This window comes from Cucurbita pepo, chromosome 2 (genome assembly GCF_057944985.1).
Source record: "Cucurbita pepo subsp. pepo isolate OVF chromosome 2, ASM5794498v1, whole genome shotgun sequence".
NCBI classification, from domain to species: domain Eukaryota; kingdom Viridiplantae; phylum Streptophyta; class Magnoliopsida; order Cucurbitales; family Cucurbitaceae; genus Cucurbita; species Cucurbita pepo.
The window spans coordinates 14957734-14972491 of NC_141799.1; the positions used below are offsets into that span (position 1 = coordinate 14957734).

Below are 14758 nucleotides of genomic sequence, written 5' to 3' on the forward strand. Positions count from 1 at the left end.
GGCTTCCAAGGGGTGAATTGCAAGATCCCATGTCAGTTTGAGAGGGAGCGAAACATTACTTACAAGGGTGTGAAAATCTCTCCCTAATAGACCGTCTTAAAAACTTTGAGGGCAAAGTCAGAAGAGAAAGTCCAAAGGGGACAGTATCTACTAACGATAGGCTTAGATTATTATAGTTGAAAACACTTGTAAATAAACGCACGATTAAGATTGGACCCTGTTCATAATAGCAAGTATATCCTTCAATTTCATATATGTTCATAATATGAGGAGATTAGGGATCAACCCGTATTGAATGGATAAAAAGATTAAGAACAAAAGCTTCTAAAGTATTAATATCACATTAATTACCGTTTAGAGAAGCAACTCGACAGAAGTGGCATGCAAGCTTTAGCCCATCTCCTTCATACATATACCATACCAAGTGTTTGCAGGAACATTGAGATTGCCAATAGACTATATAGTACATCAGCTTTACACGAGCATTACAAAATCATCGTGTACTCGCTAGTCGAGCAGCTAACGTGTAGTCTTTGTTACCATCCTAATTCACATTGTAATGACTAGGCATCAAAAGGATGAACGTTAGTTGCTAACAGGATAAACTACTAAATATCTTAAATAACCTTCCTAATAACTTAAACAGCATTGTTAAACACAGGCTGGACTAACAACAGGACTTGCTTTTGATTGAAGTCGCATACAATCCAACTCCTGCAGAAGAATTTGAGCATATTAAAGAATTAGTGAGAACCGAAACCCGGAACTATGGCCTAACGAAATATAGAAGATAATGAATGCATGAACTGTACGTATTCGTGTATAGATATATCGTGTATGAATACTAACTCGTACAGCTGCGGAAGTTTGGACGTTGGGTTTGAAGAGATTTGGCTGAGGAAGCCCCTCTGGAGAAGAGAGACCTGCATGGTTTGGTTTTTGAAGCTTTTCCTGCTTTGATTGTTGCTCAAAAGTGGCAAACTCCTCTGGCTTCTCCCACTAAGGACCGATTTTCAAAGGTTTATATCATATATTGTACCATAAAAGATGGGGGAACTGTGGCAAAAGAGCTGGTTGCATATAAAGCTTACCAAACTTTCACAGGTGACACAGTTATAATAGTATTTGAAACCGTCCGGGCAGGTGTGTTCGCTCCAATCGCACTCCAGAGGACCCTCTACCTGAGAACTTGGATGTGTCATAGGCGAGTTGGGAGTACCGGTAAAGGTTTGAACACCGCGTGCTGGAGGACCCTGCACGAAAACATAAAAGAGAATACACGCATAAGTTACCGAGACAAACCGACATTAAAGGACCTCTTTAGTAAACAACACTTAGGAGAATACTATAATTCAGATCACTTTCATAATGAACCTGTAAATTCTGCTGCTGCTGATGTGAATCTTGCCTGGGCTGTTGACTATGCACCTGATTCGGCATCTTAGAAAAATCCGTCTGTGTAGGAGGCTGACAAACTTGCTGTGTCGGTCTCATCGGTCGAGATGGCATTTGAGCAAAAGATGATGAGGGTTCCTGTATTTGAGGGGGTGGCTTCTGTATGCTATTAGGAGCGAAAGGGGCATGGGATACCACTTGGGAAGCACTCTTTGGTGGCCCTAAACTTGCAGAGTTTTGTTGTCCGGGATATGAGTTATTAGGAAAACATCCACCAGCAGGAGGGCCAAGAGGAAGCTCTGGTCTAGAAAAGGTTAAACCAATAAGAAAACAATTTGTTTTATAAAATTAGTAAACAAAAAGGAAGCAATAAACACACAATGTACCTAAATGGGTGTGGATGATGACCAAATTTCGGGCTGCCTGACATGTTGCTTCTGTGCAGAAAGAGAGAGGTTCAACGGATTGAAATTGACACGACCAATAAGAAAATAAGCATAACAGTTGAAGCGGGCACGAATTGGCTCCCGTATTTCCTTGCTTCCTCTCACACACACACACACACATTATTAGTACTCTCGTGGGCCTCGAAAGATTTAAAGAACGTTATTCGATGGTGCAAGAAGCAAGACTACGGGGTACAGCAACTAGAAGTGTTGATTATTATCATAGTTACGACAGATGAGAAATCAGCAACACGAGACTATTCTTCATATCGATAATAGATTTAAGAAAAGAGTAATGTATTAGGAGGCCGAACCTTTGTTCACCAATCCTGGGTTTCTTAGGTTCTGCAAGACGAACAATCAACGGCTGATCACAACCCTGGTGACGAAGAAACAAGAAATCAATGTTACGCTTAGAAGAGTAATGTACACATAAAATGCCTGATCGTGCGCTCAGACTATAGATGGGTATATAGACAAGTCATACTCTCATCGTATATTTTCCGTTCAATGCTTCGATTGCTGCCATTGCCATATCTCTACGAGCATACTTAACGAAGGCACATCCTTCAGAAAGCATGAGCGCGAAATCAGAAGCATAAATTGAGAGACTGATCCAAAATTAAAGTTAATTTAGCAATCGAGTAAAAAAAGTGGCTTGATCCATAAAACATTGATATTAGATGATGAAAATAATTTGTCTGAGTCCAACTTATTTTCCGACACAAGATGAAACTATAGGTACTTTGTCTATCAGAATAGAGCTTTTACTCTACCATGATCTGCTCAAAATTTCATATTGTACAAGTTTCATGACACATGTAAGAAAGAAATTATGCAGTAAATTGGAAACTATAGCTTTTTAAGATATAATCTCAGATAAGAACAATGAACAATTTAAAAATCCTCCTCAATAAATTTAATAGAAGGATCACAAGATTTCTTAGTTATATCGCCCAAGCGGATAATTTTACGCACCTCGGCTTTGCTTCAGCTCATCACGCATGATATAAATATCCTCAACAAAACCATAAGGTGAGAATACCTGGCGGTGAAATATTCACAAAACATTCTTAATTGAATAAATGACAGATAAACAAATAACATAAATCAAAGTAATCAACTTTTTAGCCTCATTTATTTGGTGATTTCCTCAAACTATCATCCATAAGCTTTATGGCACTGGAGAATATGCCCTCAAATAATATGCAAGACATCCTCAGAGTCCACACAACACACAATAGCCAAAACCTAAATAAAATCCATACTGGGAGAGGATGATGAGGAGATATTCAATGTAATTGTGTGGGTCTGGACAAGTTCATGAAAACTAAGGAATGTTAGATTAATCTTGAAGCACCACGAGTGGCCATCAAGAAAAACCCGAATTATTTATTATCCTAAGCAACCAACATGATCTGAGCTCAAGAACCAAAAAAACATCTAATCTTACAGCTTATGCAACCATGGGGATATCACCGTCAGCCTAACGATTTTAAAACGTGTCTGTTAGAAAGAGGATTCCACACTCCTATAGAAAATGAAGTTGCCTAATTATTCTCAAGTTACCCTAAAAAGATCATACAAAATTAATTTTAAAAAAATTCAGTCATCTTTCCAGTAATGTAGTTAACAAAAAGTTTATGGTGGGGACTCTCTCTTTCAGTAACTTTAACCTAGGAATAAAAAGAATTGTTAAGTATTAAAATTGAACCTCAGAACCAAAAGAGCAATGCTTCTTTTAAGAAAATAACTCAACGTTGTATGAACGCGAAGAATATGGCTTACCTCCTCAATTTCCCTTTTTGTAGTATTTTTATTCAAGCTACCAACATACAATTTTTCAAGTACTCCTACATAAAACATAAAAATAAAAAATTTGAAAAGAGCACAGAGATAAGATAATTGATCAAGCGGTTCACGCTTACGGGAAATAATCAGAATGATATTCACCATGGCCGTGCAAAGATCAAAACATAGCATGCAAGAACAAATTGCAAAACAATGCTTAACTACTGTTTTGCAAAGTGAAATAGCCTTGCTAAGATGCAAATAATAGCAAGATAGAGGAAAAATACGTCCTAGCAATGCGACATGAGGTCAGAAATGCCAGAAACTTACCAAGGCGCTCCTTTTCACCATCGGCATATTTCACATTGATAGGAGTCATTTCCTATTACAAAAAGAATAATAAGAAACGACATAATATTTTTTTTATAAGAGAGAGAGAGAACAAACGGCCATTATGACACGAATTGCCTAAATATTACCAGAAACAGCAGAAACAACTCAGTAATCATTTACCGATTTATGTTGATAGGAAATTTACTTTCAAAATAAGAGCAAGTGCTTCATTTAATATGTTCATCTATAATAGACTATAGCTAATAACTCACTCCAGGAAAAGTATACTGATTGTCCAAAGCTCTGATTGCCCTGTCTGCTTCAATGGAGGTAGCGTATTTCACAAAACAACTACCTGAAGTGAAAATCATAGACCTGCTTTAATACCATTATTCTATTCTCATAACCTCAAATGACTGACAGCATTAAGCCAGATTAACCAGAATCCGTTCGGTTCTTAACCATAAAAGATAATCGAATATAAATGTATATATCGAAGCTGTTATTTAAAGCAACTGAGACTGGAGAAGAAATTTAAAAATGACATTTCATCCACTGAACTTCAATTAAAGATGATAAACATAAAGGAAGCACGACAAAATCAACTTAAAGGAACATAGCCATAAAAAAGTAAATAGATAAAACAGGTAGATATTTGTGTTAATTATATGGAAGAATTAAGAACTGTTTCGAAGAAATCGAGAAGGAATAAAATGACAGTAATCCAAAAAATAAGAGTTCGCTTTTGCAAGGGGATGCTTCACTATGGAATCAACTCGAAGCACTTGTCAGCATATATTATGTTCTCCAAAGTGCCTTGCTTCCCCGTTTCCAAATGACAAGGTACTGTCACCACACTCAATTTTCACTCCCTAGTACTACTACGAATGTATAAAGATCAAAAGTGAGCATATTGATGCTCTAGTCAACCCATTAACCGGCAGAAAAATAAAATGGAATGGAATTTAAAACGAAGAGAATACCTTGTTGTTGGCCAGTTAACTTATCCCTTAATATTACAATCTCGAGAATCTCTCCGTGAACTTCAAACAAGGGACGAATCTGAAACCAAAGATTTAAATATTTGTTAAATATTTAAAACGAAGAAGTGTAGATGACTATAAACTAATGGAGAAGCTAATTACTTCTCATAGTCCAGATTTAAATATTAAAATTTTAAACTAAGAACAAAAACAAAACATAATGAGTATACAACACTCTTTTCTCTAATCAATCTTGATTCTGAAGGATACCAGGGGAAAAAAGTCGATATTAAATTTTTTTATGGAAGAATTTTTCTGTTAGTACTTCAGAATGATTTGAATAACTTTACAAAAACATTTCAACCATCTTTAATTGCATATAACCTTCTTGGGGAGTGAAATAAACGTCCCAAGAGTCCCAAAAGTAAGAAAATGAAGATAACATACAAACCCCAACACAAAAATATTAAGCTTTACCTCGCCAACAAGGCTGACGCTATTAAACTTAAAAAGAACCGAAAAGATGGAACCACAATCCATGACAAGATACAAGACCATAAATTTTCCTTCATAAGAAGAACTCTTTCGGCTAGAACGTTAAATGAATTGGAAAACCGTGGAAATTGAAACTTACAGCTTCTTCGGTTCCTGTTCGGGGAACTTGTGCAACATACAATTTTGCAGTACCACCAGCCTCAGCATGATCTTGAAAGAAAAATAACCATCTCAAAGACATTCATTATGGAGTAACAAATTGATTACTCTAAAGAAAAGCAATATCAGAAAGCCATTGAACTAAAAAGCTTCCCCTGCACCTCAAGTTAGACACTCAAAACAGTATTCTGATGCTCCTAGCGTATATCTCCACTTAATTGCAAAATACTCTTGGAATTCTTGTACAAAAGTTCAAAAATACTTTTTCCTAACGCGTTCATACAGAACCAAGGGATAATCATTGGGAAAGGAAACGTGCAGAACTAGTAGATTCAGGTAAAAGAAACAGTTTTTGATGAATTAAGGGTACCCGGGATGAACTTCTAAATTTGAAAAGACCCAACAAAGAAAGAACATTTAATTCTCACTTTTACAGTCTAAGAGAGGAATTTTTAAGTTCAATTCACAATCCAGTAGGGAATTATAAGCTGGACTATGAGAAGTAATTAGCTCAATTAGGTTTACATGTTCACATTGTAGTATCAGTTTAGCTATTTCCTGTATTTTATGACTCATCAAACATGAATTACCTGCAGGAACTGTTCTGATGGGCTGGTTTCTAGGCCGTTTACGCCCCAAATTCGCATTTTGATTCCCATAATTCGGCCTCATACCGCCGTTTCCGAACACCTCATGGGTCCCGCCGTTAAAGAGTGGCGGGGGACGGTAGTCCGGCGGAGGATTATGGAACTCTGGATGGTTCCAGTTATTACGCTGGTGCTGATACGGCTGCTGGTGCTGGTACGGCTGCTGGTGCTGGTGCGGCGGCGGGGGCGGGGGCGGAGGCTGGTGCTGGTGCTGGAACGGCGGCTGGTGTTGCGGAGGCGGCGGAGGCGGCGGCGCTGGCGGACGGTGTGGGTACTGTGGCGGGAAATTGGGCTCGCCAAAAGGAGGCCCGGGATGGTGATTGGGGTATTGAACATAGGGATCAAACTGGTGGTTGAAATTGGGGCGGTGGTCGTCGGATGGCCACGGCGGCGCCGAAGAAGTTGGGCGATGTCTCTCCAGTTTCGAAGAATTGGAATCGAAACAACGTAAAATTACTCGAGGCCTGTGAATGGACAAGCGATGCAGAATCGAAGACGAAGACGAAGACGAGCGCGCGAGATGAAAGAGAGATGACCACGGAAACTTCGGTGCAAGTTTCCGCACTGGATCATCTACAAAAAAAAAAAAAAAAAAAAAAAATCAATCTTAAATATTTTTCAAATAAAAAATTTTAAATTTTAAATTTTATGTTTAATAAAAAAGAATTTAAAATTTTAAAAAAATAATAATTAAAAAAAAAATCTGAATCACTAATTTTTACCCTCATATAATTCACCTAAAATTTTGAATTGATTCAAAATATTTTCTTAATTTAACTCGATTCAGGTCATCAATTGTAACTATGAATCAAGTTTCCTAACCTAATTCTGTCACTCCGGTCATCAACTCAACAACTAAATTTTTTTTAACTATTTCGAAAGATTTTTTTAACTTAACTCGTATTAATTTGGGTCACTAATCGGACCCATGAATTCTGTCACACGAATGGGTCATCAACTCAACCAACTAAATTTTTTTGAACGGTTTCGAAAATTTTTTCTAACTTAATTCGTATTGATTTGGATTACTAATCGGACCTATGAATTGGGTTGTCTGACCTAAATCAGTCATGGTCACTAACTCAACCAACTGAACCGATTCAAAATATTTTAGTAATTACAGAAGGAGGAGTGAAATGTAAATACTCGAAATAATAGGAGCATTTGAGTAATTTAGCAATACCTATCAAACCCTATCGGAGTCTCTGGTTTATTTCGCGGCAGTTGGAGCCATAAAAACGGACCACTTCCCTCCCTTCCGGTAGCAGCCTCCGCCTCCGGCAGATTCTTCCCTCCGACGACAAGGTATTTTTCGTTTCTCCTCGTGGATTTCGTCTTATACTTCGTTCCTTCCTCTCCCATCATCAGCTTTTTTATATTCCGGTCTCGTAGTGTATTGCTTTCTTTCGCTTTTCTCCTCTCCGTTTTTTCTTTCCTTCTTCTAATTTCCGTTCTCCCTTCATGTTTTACTTGAATTCTTTGTTGCTGTCAGTAATAATCTCTCTCTCCATTTGTCTGTTCTTTTTTTTTTTTTTTTTTTTTCTTTCCGATCTTTATTTCTCTCGGGGAGAAAAAAAAAAACCTTCTATTCGTCCCCGCTCTGTAATTTGTACGATTTAGTTTTGCTTCAATATCTTTCAGTTCACGATTCACATTAGCTCACTATCGCTTAATGTGTTAATATGCTTCGACATTACGTCTCTGTTTTGATTTTATTTACTAATTTAAGTGTGCATTCTTTTTTTACTCCGGCGACGATAAGTACCACGCACGCTCTCTCCTTCTGGCGGCGGAAGGGAGTTGTGGCGTTGGAATTTGGGTTGTGATTGGAAATGAAAACATTTCCCGAGTAATTGTTCTTAGGAGTTAATTGGTGCCTTATATCTGAACCTAAATGTTTGAATTAGGATATGGATAACTTCATAATGGGATAGCTAGTGAGTTTTTCTTTTCCTGGTTGCTTCCCTATCTCCAGAAATTTTCTGTTTATTTTGTTTTTTCTTTTTTCAATTCAAGGGGGTTTTTAGTCTGAATTGGGCGTTTTTCTCGCTTTTAGGTATGCCTAATTTGCCAGTTGCCAATTTTCAGGACATTGATTAGTGTGGTTTATTCTACAAATGCAGGAGCTAAACTGAATTTGATCTTCTTGTGATGGCGAATTCACCAGATGTGGATGCAGATGATGAATTTAGTGAACTCTACAAGGAGTACACTGGCCCTCCACGATCAACCGCTGTTGTAGTACAAGATAAGACAAATACAAATAAAAGGTCTCATGCAGGTTTTGATGAGGAGGATGGACCTCGTGATCCCAATGCTGTGCCAACTGATTTTACCAGCCGAGAAGCCAAGGTTTGGGAGGCCAAGTCAAAAGCTACAGAGAGGAATTGGAAGAAGAGAAAAGAGGAAGAAATGGTCTGCAAAATATGTGGAGAATCAGGTCATTTTACTCAGGTATTGTTACTACTATAAACGTTTTATCGATCTTGTTAAGTTATTGCACATAGTTTTTTCACAACATATGAGTTCTATTTTATGGTCTCACTTGTATTAGGCAGTCTTTGTTCTATTTGGACACATTTAAAACTTAAGGGGTTCATTAGACACGTTTAAAAGTTTATCAACTAAATTTGTAATTCAACATATATATATATATATATATATATATACATGAGAATATCTAAGTAATAGGGAGCAAGCTAGAAAGAACAATTGAGCAGAGAGTACATACAATAAAACCTCCACAAGCATTGCCTAGTAATTGAAAGTTTTCTCTCAATCTCGCACTCACTTGTCGTTTGTGTGGATGGTTGCATGCAAGGGGAGAGAGACTGAGAATATTTGATGCTTTATGATTTGTTTTATAGAAAGATAGTTTTCTTACAAGAAGTAGACCTTCTGAAACTAATTTATTTGCTTTAAATTCATATCCCGTTTTTTACATGACGGTAGAATTCAAGCGGGTTATCATTATTTTAACAGATGCTACTTTGCAATTTTTTTGTATTCATAGGGATGCCCATCTACCTTGGGATCAAATCGTAAAGCTCAAGATTTTTTTGAAAGGGTACCAGCCAGGGATAAACATGTGAGAGCACTTTTCACTGATAGGGTAGTACAGAAAATTGAAAAGGATATTGGTTGTAAGATCAAGATGGATGAGAAATTCATCATTGTTAGTGGCAAGGATAGGCTAATTCTGGTAAAGGGAGTAGATGCTGTGCACAAGATGATTAAGGAGGAAGGTGATCATAAGGGTTTTTCTAGTTCTCGTATGAGTAGATCCAGGTCACCTGAGCGAAGCCCAGTTGGCTCAAGATCACAACGTTCTGACATCCGTAGATCACATTCTGGTCCTACAAATGCATCACAATTTCAACCTAGGTTTAGCAGACAGGAGAAGGCTGTTGAAAACCGCATTCGTGATGATCTGCAGAAATATCCAAGGGGCTCGGTTCAAGGTAGGAAAAGCATAGGATATGTTAACGGCATCAATAGAAAGCTGGTAATTCTATGTTGTAGCTTGTAGCAATCTTTGTTTTCTCCATCTCTTTGCCTTCTTAATAATGTTATTTGTTGCTTATATTTGTTTGCTGTACAAGGTAAGTTCTTCTGTTCAAGCTTATATATGCGACTCTGAAGTAATTTTCAGGGATAGGATCTGAATTGATCAGATTATCTTCAAAACAAAACAATTTTATGATTGGGCATCTGGGTTGTTTTTCCTCCTATGGTTTCTTCATTTGATTATATGATGATCACCTTGAATTATACCACAACACACTCTAGCATTTGCCTATTTTTAACATTGCTCTTCATTTATTGTGAAGCATATAGCAACGACAGAGTTAGAGGTCGTTCAAGCCACTCAAAATCTCCTGCTCATCCACCTTATTCTGGCAGCTCATTCAGTTCATATGATAGTTATCAGAACAAAAGTGCATATGGTAGAATGGAAGGATGGGATAGTGAGAGAAGAGGATCTGATTTGCAAACTAGTCGTCAGTTCGAGTATCCAGCTTTTCCCCAGTCTCTTGAAGAATTGGAGATGGAGTATAAAAGGGAAGCAACTGAACTTGGAAAGATTCGTGACAAAGAAGAAGACGATGAGAACTATAAACACCGTGAGGTATGGATCTCCTATCATAGCAATCATACATCAACTGACACCTGGTGTATTTTCGTATTTTTCCATGTTGCCATTTTCCCTCTTTGGATATCATTTTGGATCTCTTTACACAACTCAAATTTGTACTCTTCGTTATTTTAATTTAAAGTTTGTGCTTTCTACTTATGGTTCTATTAAAAAGACTATAAGGGAGATGAGAGAGAACTACACGAAGAAATTGGCTCATTTGAGGGGAACACATGCAAAACAATGGGATGAGTTTCACCAACTTGATGCCCAAAGGCGTCAGCAACAAGTGCACCAGCACATGGCCGCTTCAGGTTTTGCTGGTTATAAGCAGCATAACTATTCTGAGTATGAAGGTGGCTCAGTCAATTCCCATTATGAAGGGGCTACTAATTTAGCGGCCCTTGATTCAAGAAGCAAGTATCCAAATCATATGGAGAATTATCCTTCAAGGCCTCATGGTAGTTTTGGGGAGTTTCAACGTCAGAGGCGCGACGATTACGGAAACGCTTACAAACGATACTAATTTGTTAACCCCCTGGAAGTAAGTTGGTAAGTAGTCTAACTCTTCAGCCAAATTAAAAGGATTTTAGTTATCTTCATCTTTTTCGGGTTGTTGGCGGTATGATTGCAAGGTACATAATCTCCATGATGCCCAATTTCATATTATTACTCCATAGCATGCCTGGACTAGAGAACACCATGTCCATGTCCATTAGAAGGTTATTTTGGATTTACAGGAAATGGCCAGCAATAGCTTTAATTTCATTCCAAAATTTTCAGGATTCAGATCCATCTTGGGTAGGCCTAATGCATGGAGGAACGCCTAATCAAAGGTAAATATGTTGGTATCATACGGTCTTGGACTGAGTTGATAACAATGGTCTCGGACTGAGTTGATAACAATGGTCTCTCTGATTCATTGTAGCCTACTTCCAGTTTTTATCGTTACGTTTGATAGTTCGACTGGGTTCGATACTTGTTGTAAAGAGCGCCATGGAATCTCGTCTTAGATTTTTTATTTTTCAGATGAAGTTCTCATGAACGGTTGAGATTTTGAATTAGTTATGAATTGGTTCCTTGGAGAACTCTTCTTTCTGCTGTTTTCCTAAACTAATTGTTGGGCAGCCATCAGCATGACTGACTGAATTCAACCACTATTTCATACCATATGGAAGCTTAGGACAGTGTTTACTGGTTATTACATTTACGAACCGGTTACCAAGTCCGGTTTTCTGGTCTAGATATTCATAAATTGGTTATTACGGTTATTTCTAGGCGTGGAAGCTGCGGATAATTTACTGGTTATGTTTAAATTGATAATATCTATCGTACTCGAAGGAAATTGAGAATCCCCTGTACATATAATGTGTTATTTTTTAAATTAATTTTTTAATGTGACAAAAATTAATCGTCGAATCATATTCAAATTTAGTTGCTTAGTCCTTTTTTTTCTTTTTTTTTTGTTTATTCCTATTTGACCCTCTTAATTTTTAATTTTGTGTTTAACAAATTTATAAACTTTAATAAATTATTTAAAATTTTATGATTATTGGCTAAAAATATTGTGTTCTTAATTGAATTTTGTTGTAGTTGGAATTGGAAATGGCGAGATGAACAAGTTTTAGAAATGACAATTGCCTATTTAAGCGCCGCACCTCACGTTTTCAGATCTGAAATTTCTCTCCATTTCGATTTTGTCCCAAATTTTTCTCGTCTTTTCAAATCTCACGATCTGGGTTCTCTCTCTTTCTTCCCCTCTCACCATTTTTGTTCTTCAAATCATTCATATCCCCGGTTTTTTTTCTTTTTTTTTTTTATTCCCCAGATCTTTTTCTGTTGTTCGTGTGCCAGTTGAATCTCTCCATGAACTCCAGCTTCAAAATGGCAGAAATGGCTTCTTCTTATTGATTTACTGTTTGTCGGTGAGTTCTTCTTTCTCTCGTCAAGGTTTGAACTCCCCTACCCTTTTCCTGCTACTACAATTGCATGTATGTTGGGGGAGAGGGATTTTCCCTGTTGAGTTCTATTGATTATGGAGTTTTCATTGTGTAATATTTTTGGTATGACTGAATTCAGAAGGAGAAACAATCTGCGCTACGTATTTGATTCAATTTTTGCATTTCACTTGTGTTGTTGAGTTCTATTGAATATGGTGTTGTCAGAAGTGTATGAACGTGTACAAAGATAAATTTGAAACGAAATTTGGTCACATAAGCACATTAAGAAGCTAATGTATCTAAAGCTTAGATTATAGATTTAGTTCATGAAGTTAGAGCAGTCCCTCAACTTCTTGCCCTTTTAGCTTTGGATTATGCTTTTGTTTAGTTATTGTGGCTAATACTATCGATTGATCATAGAAAATTGATAATTCAAAGTTTGGGGATGATATTGATAAGGGTAAATAAAGTCAATGCTCAAAGTTCATGAGTGAGTTCATAGTTTGCACTATATAAAAATCTGATAAAAAGTTGGTTCTCTGTTTTTTGGTATCTTGGCCCATTGCTAATTGTTTTGGATTTATTTTTTTGTAATTGAAAGGTTCAACAGAGTGTTAGGAAGATGAGAAGAAAAGAAGGCCCCTTCATTTCAGGATCTTGGTAGAATGAATGCCCTGCCATAATGGGAAGTAAAACCTCTTTACATGAGTGGTTTAGATTGTATGGCTACAGAAGATAGAGAGTTTGAAATAGATCTTGAAGGTGGTGATTATACTAGTGAAGATGATCTGAGCAGTGAATCTGACTCGACATCGAAACCACATGTTAGGAAAGCTATCAGTAGGCTTCGGAGTGGGTTTCTGTGCACTAATGGATCTATAAATCAAGGGTGTAGCTTTGCTTCCAGTAGTAATTCCACCAAGCTCAATAAGCTTGGTGTTGATGAAAACGTGGAGTTGTTGATAGACAAGAGTTTAGATGGAGAAAAGAGACGAGAACTCGGAGCTCTTGCAGAGAAGAAGAAGAACGTTAAAGAGACGATTAAGAACAATGGAAAGCTTCACAAGCCACCACGACCTCCAAGGGGTCCGTCGTTGGATGCTGCTGACAGAATCTTTGTTAAAGAGATGACTCAATTGGCAGTGAAAAAGCGTGCCGCAGTCGAGAGAATAAAAGCTTTGAAGAAGATGAAAGCAGAGAAAACATCTTCATTCTACAGCAACTTACCTGCTTTGTTTATCACATTGCTTTTCTTTGTATTCATCATCTTTCAAGGTATGTCAAATACTATAATCACAAGAATCTCTCAAATTGATATTGATAAAAAAAAATGAGGATAATTGTTCATGTTGTGTAAATTCCCTGGCAGGAATGAGTGTTAATGGTAGCGCAATCATGTTCGAGTCTCCCGTGCCTTCCAGTAGCAGAAGTGCAGGCTTGATACCTCTTCAGCATTCGTCTAAATCTTTCCCGAATGTTAACGTACCGCAATCCCTCATTCTCGAGTCAGTGTAGCTCGATCTTTTATGGTTTATTTTAGTAAATGCTTTATTTTTGTGTGTTCTTCATCTTAAATCCATTGTTCTGATGCAGTTTTGCAGGTTTGAAGAACCACTCCTTGAAAACTGAAGATCTTGGGGGAAGGTCTGTGCAATTTAGTTAGAATACTGAAGTTTAGTGTCACTAATCTGGTAAGACATCGCCAGCTCCTTTACACTGAAGTTTTCATATACCTTATAACTTGATTGAAGGCTTTAGATCATGTTGGTATCTGTAAATATGCAAAGGACTCAAACGATTCGATGCTTTGGCTGGGTTTTTTCTTGTACAGAAAGTTCACTTTTGGTTGATCCATATTATTTTTGTTATAGCTAAATTGGCTTGTTCTTATCAGAACCCAGAACTTTGAACTTAGTCATATGGGCTTCAAAAAATTGGTGGTGATTGGTATAAACATGTTGACATTTGAAGAGGCAATTTCATCTTTTTTTTCTCTCAAGTGTAATGCCATCTGAAACCCATTCTTTAAATGCAAATTTCATTAGATGTTCTTTCGGGTTTTCGTTTTTAAAAGATTATTTTGTATTATTAGTTATTGTGCAATCTTATATCGGTTGGATTGAGAATGAAACATTTCTTATAGGGGTGTGGAAATATCTTCTTAGTAGACGCGTTTTAAAATCGTGAGGTTGACGATGAGTAATGGGTCAAAGTGGACAATATTTGCTAGTGGTGGGCTCATGCTATTACAAATGACATTCCAAACATCGGGTGGTGTGCTAGTGAGGATGCTGGCCCCAAGGGGGTGAATTGTGAGATCATGCATTGGTTGGAGAGAGAAACGAAACATTTCTTATGGGGGGTGTGGAAATCTCTTCCTAACGGATGCATTTTAAAATTGCGAGACGGACGGCGATACGTAATAGGTCAAAGC

General features: G+C 37.3%; 3 protein-coding genes across 7 annotated transcripts; 2 read left to right on the forward strand and 1 right to left on the reverse strand.

Moving 5' to 3' along the window:
• Positions 1-308: 308 nt before the first annotated feature.
• LOC111788499 (flowering time control protein FCA) lies at positions 309-6813 on the reverse strand. Of its 3 annotated transcripts, none has more exons than XM_023668836.2 (14): positions 6193-6813; positions 5583-5653; positions 4949-5027; positions 4238-4320; positions 3963-4014; positions 3630-3694; positions 2820-2886; positions 2329-2408; positions 2156-2220; positions 1782-1832; positions 1375-1699; positions 1092-1253; positions 850-999; positions 309-714 (listed from the first exon to the last, which is right to left on the reverse strand). In XM_023668836.2, the coding sequence occupies exons 1-14, from the start codon at positions 6272-6274 to the stop codon at positions 652-654; spliced, it is 1395 nt and encodes a 464-aa protein (XP_023524604.2). In that variant the 5' UTR covers positions 6275-6813; the 3' UTR covers positions 309-651. The 3 variants fall into 3 exon arrangements, with proteins under 3 accessions (XP_023524604.2, XP_086977706.1, XP_086977707.1); XM_087121580.1 differs by having other exon boundaries at positions 1782-1829; positions 6193-6408; XM_087121581.1 differs by having other exon boundaries at positions 856-999; positions 6193-6408.
• Positions 6814-7400: 587 nt separating this feature from the next.
• On the forward strand, positions 7401-12309 carry LOC111788735 (uncharacterized). 2 transcript variants are annotated; one of them, XR_002814210.2, is made up of 7 exons: positions 7401-7554; positions 8373-8703; positions 9263-9710; positions 10080-10378; positions 10560-10936; positions 11168-11220; positions 12213-12309. XR_002814210.2 is itself a non-coding variant. In XM_023669200.2 (6 exons), exons 2-5 carry the CDS (start codon positions 8401-8403, stop codon positions 10908-10910), a joined length of 1401 nt encoding a protein of 466 aa, XP_023524968.2. In that variant the 5' UTR covers positions 7401-7554; positions 8373-8400; the 3' UTR covers positions 10911-10936; positions 11168-11482. The 2 variants fall into 2 exon arrangements, 1 of the variants encoding a protein (XP_023524968.2); XM_023669200.2 differs by lacking the exon at positions 12213-12309 and having other exon boundaries at positions 11168-11482.
• On the forward strand, positions 12167-14375 carry LOC111788501 (uncharacterized). Of its 2 annotated transcripts, none has more exons than XM_087121621.1 (4): positions 12167-12309; positions 12926-13599; positions 13694-13829; positions 13918-14375. In XM_087121621.1, the coding sequence occupies exons 2-4, from the start codon at positions 13029-13031 to the stop codon at positions 13985-13987; spliced, it is 777 nt and encodes a 258-aa protein (XP_086977747.1). In that variant the 5' UTR covers positions 12167-12309; positions 12926-13028; the 3' UTR covers positions 13988-14375. The 2 variants fall into 2 exon arrangements, with proteins under 2 accessions (XP_086977747.1, XP_086977748.1); XM_087121622.1 differs by having other exon boundaries at positions 12213-12334.
• Positions 14376-14758: the final 383 nt, after the last annotated feature.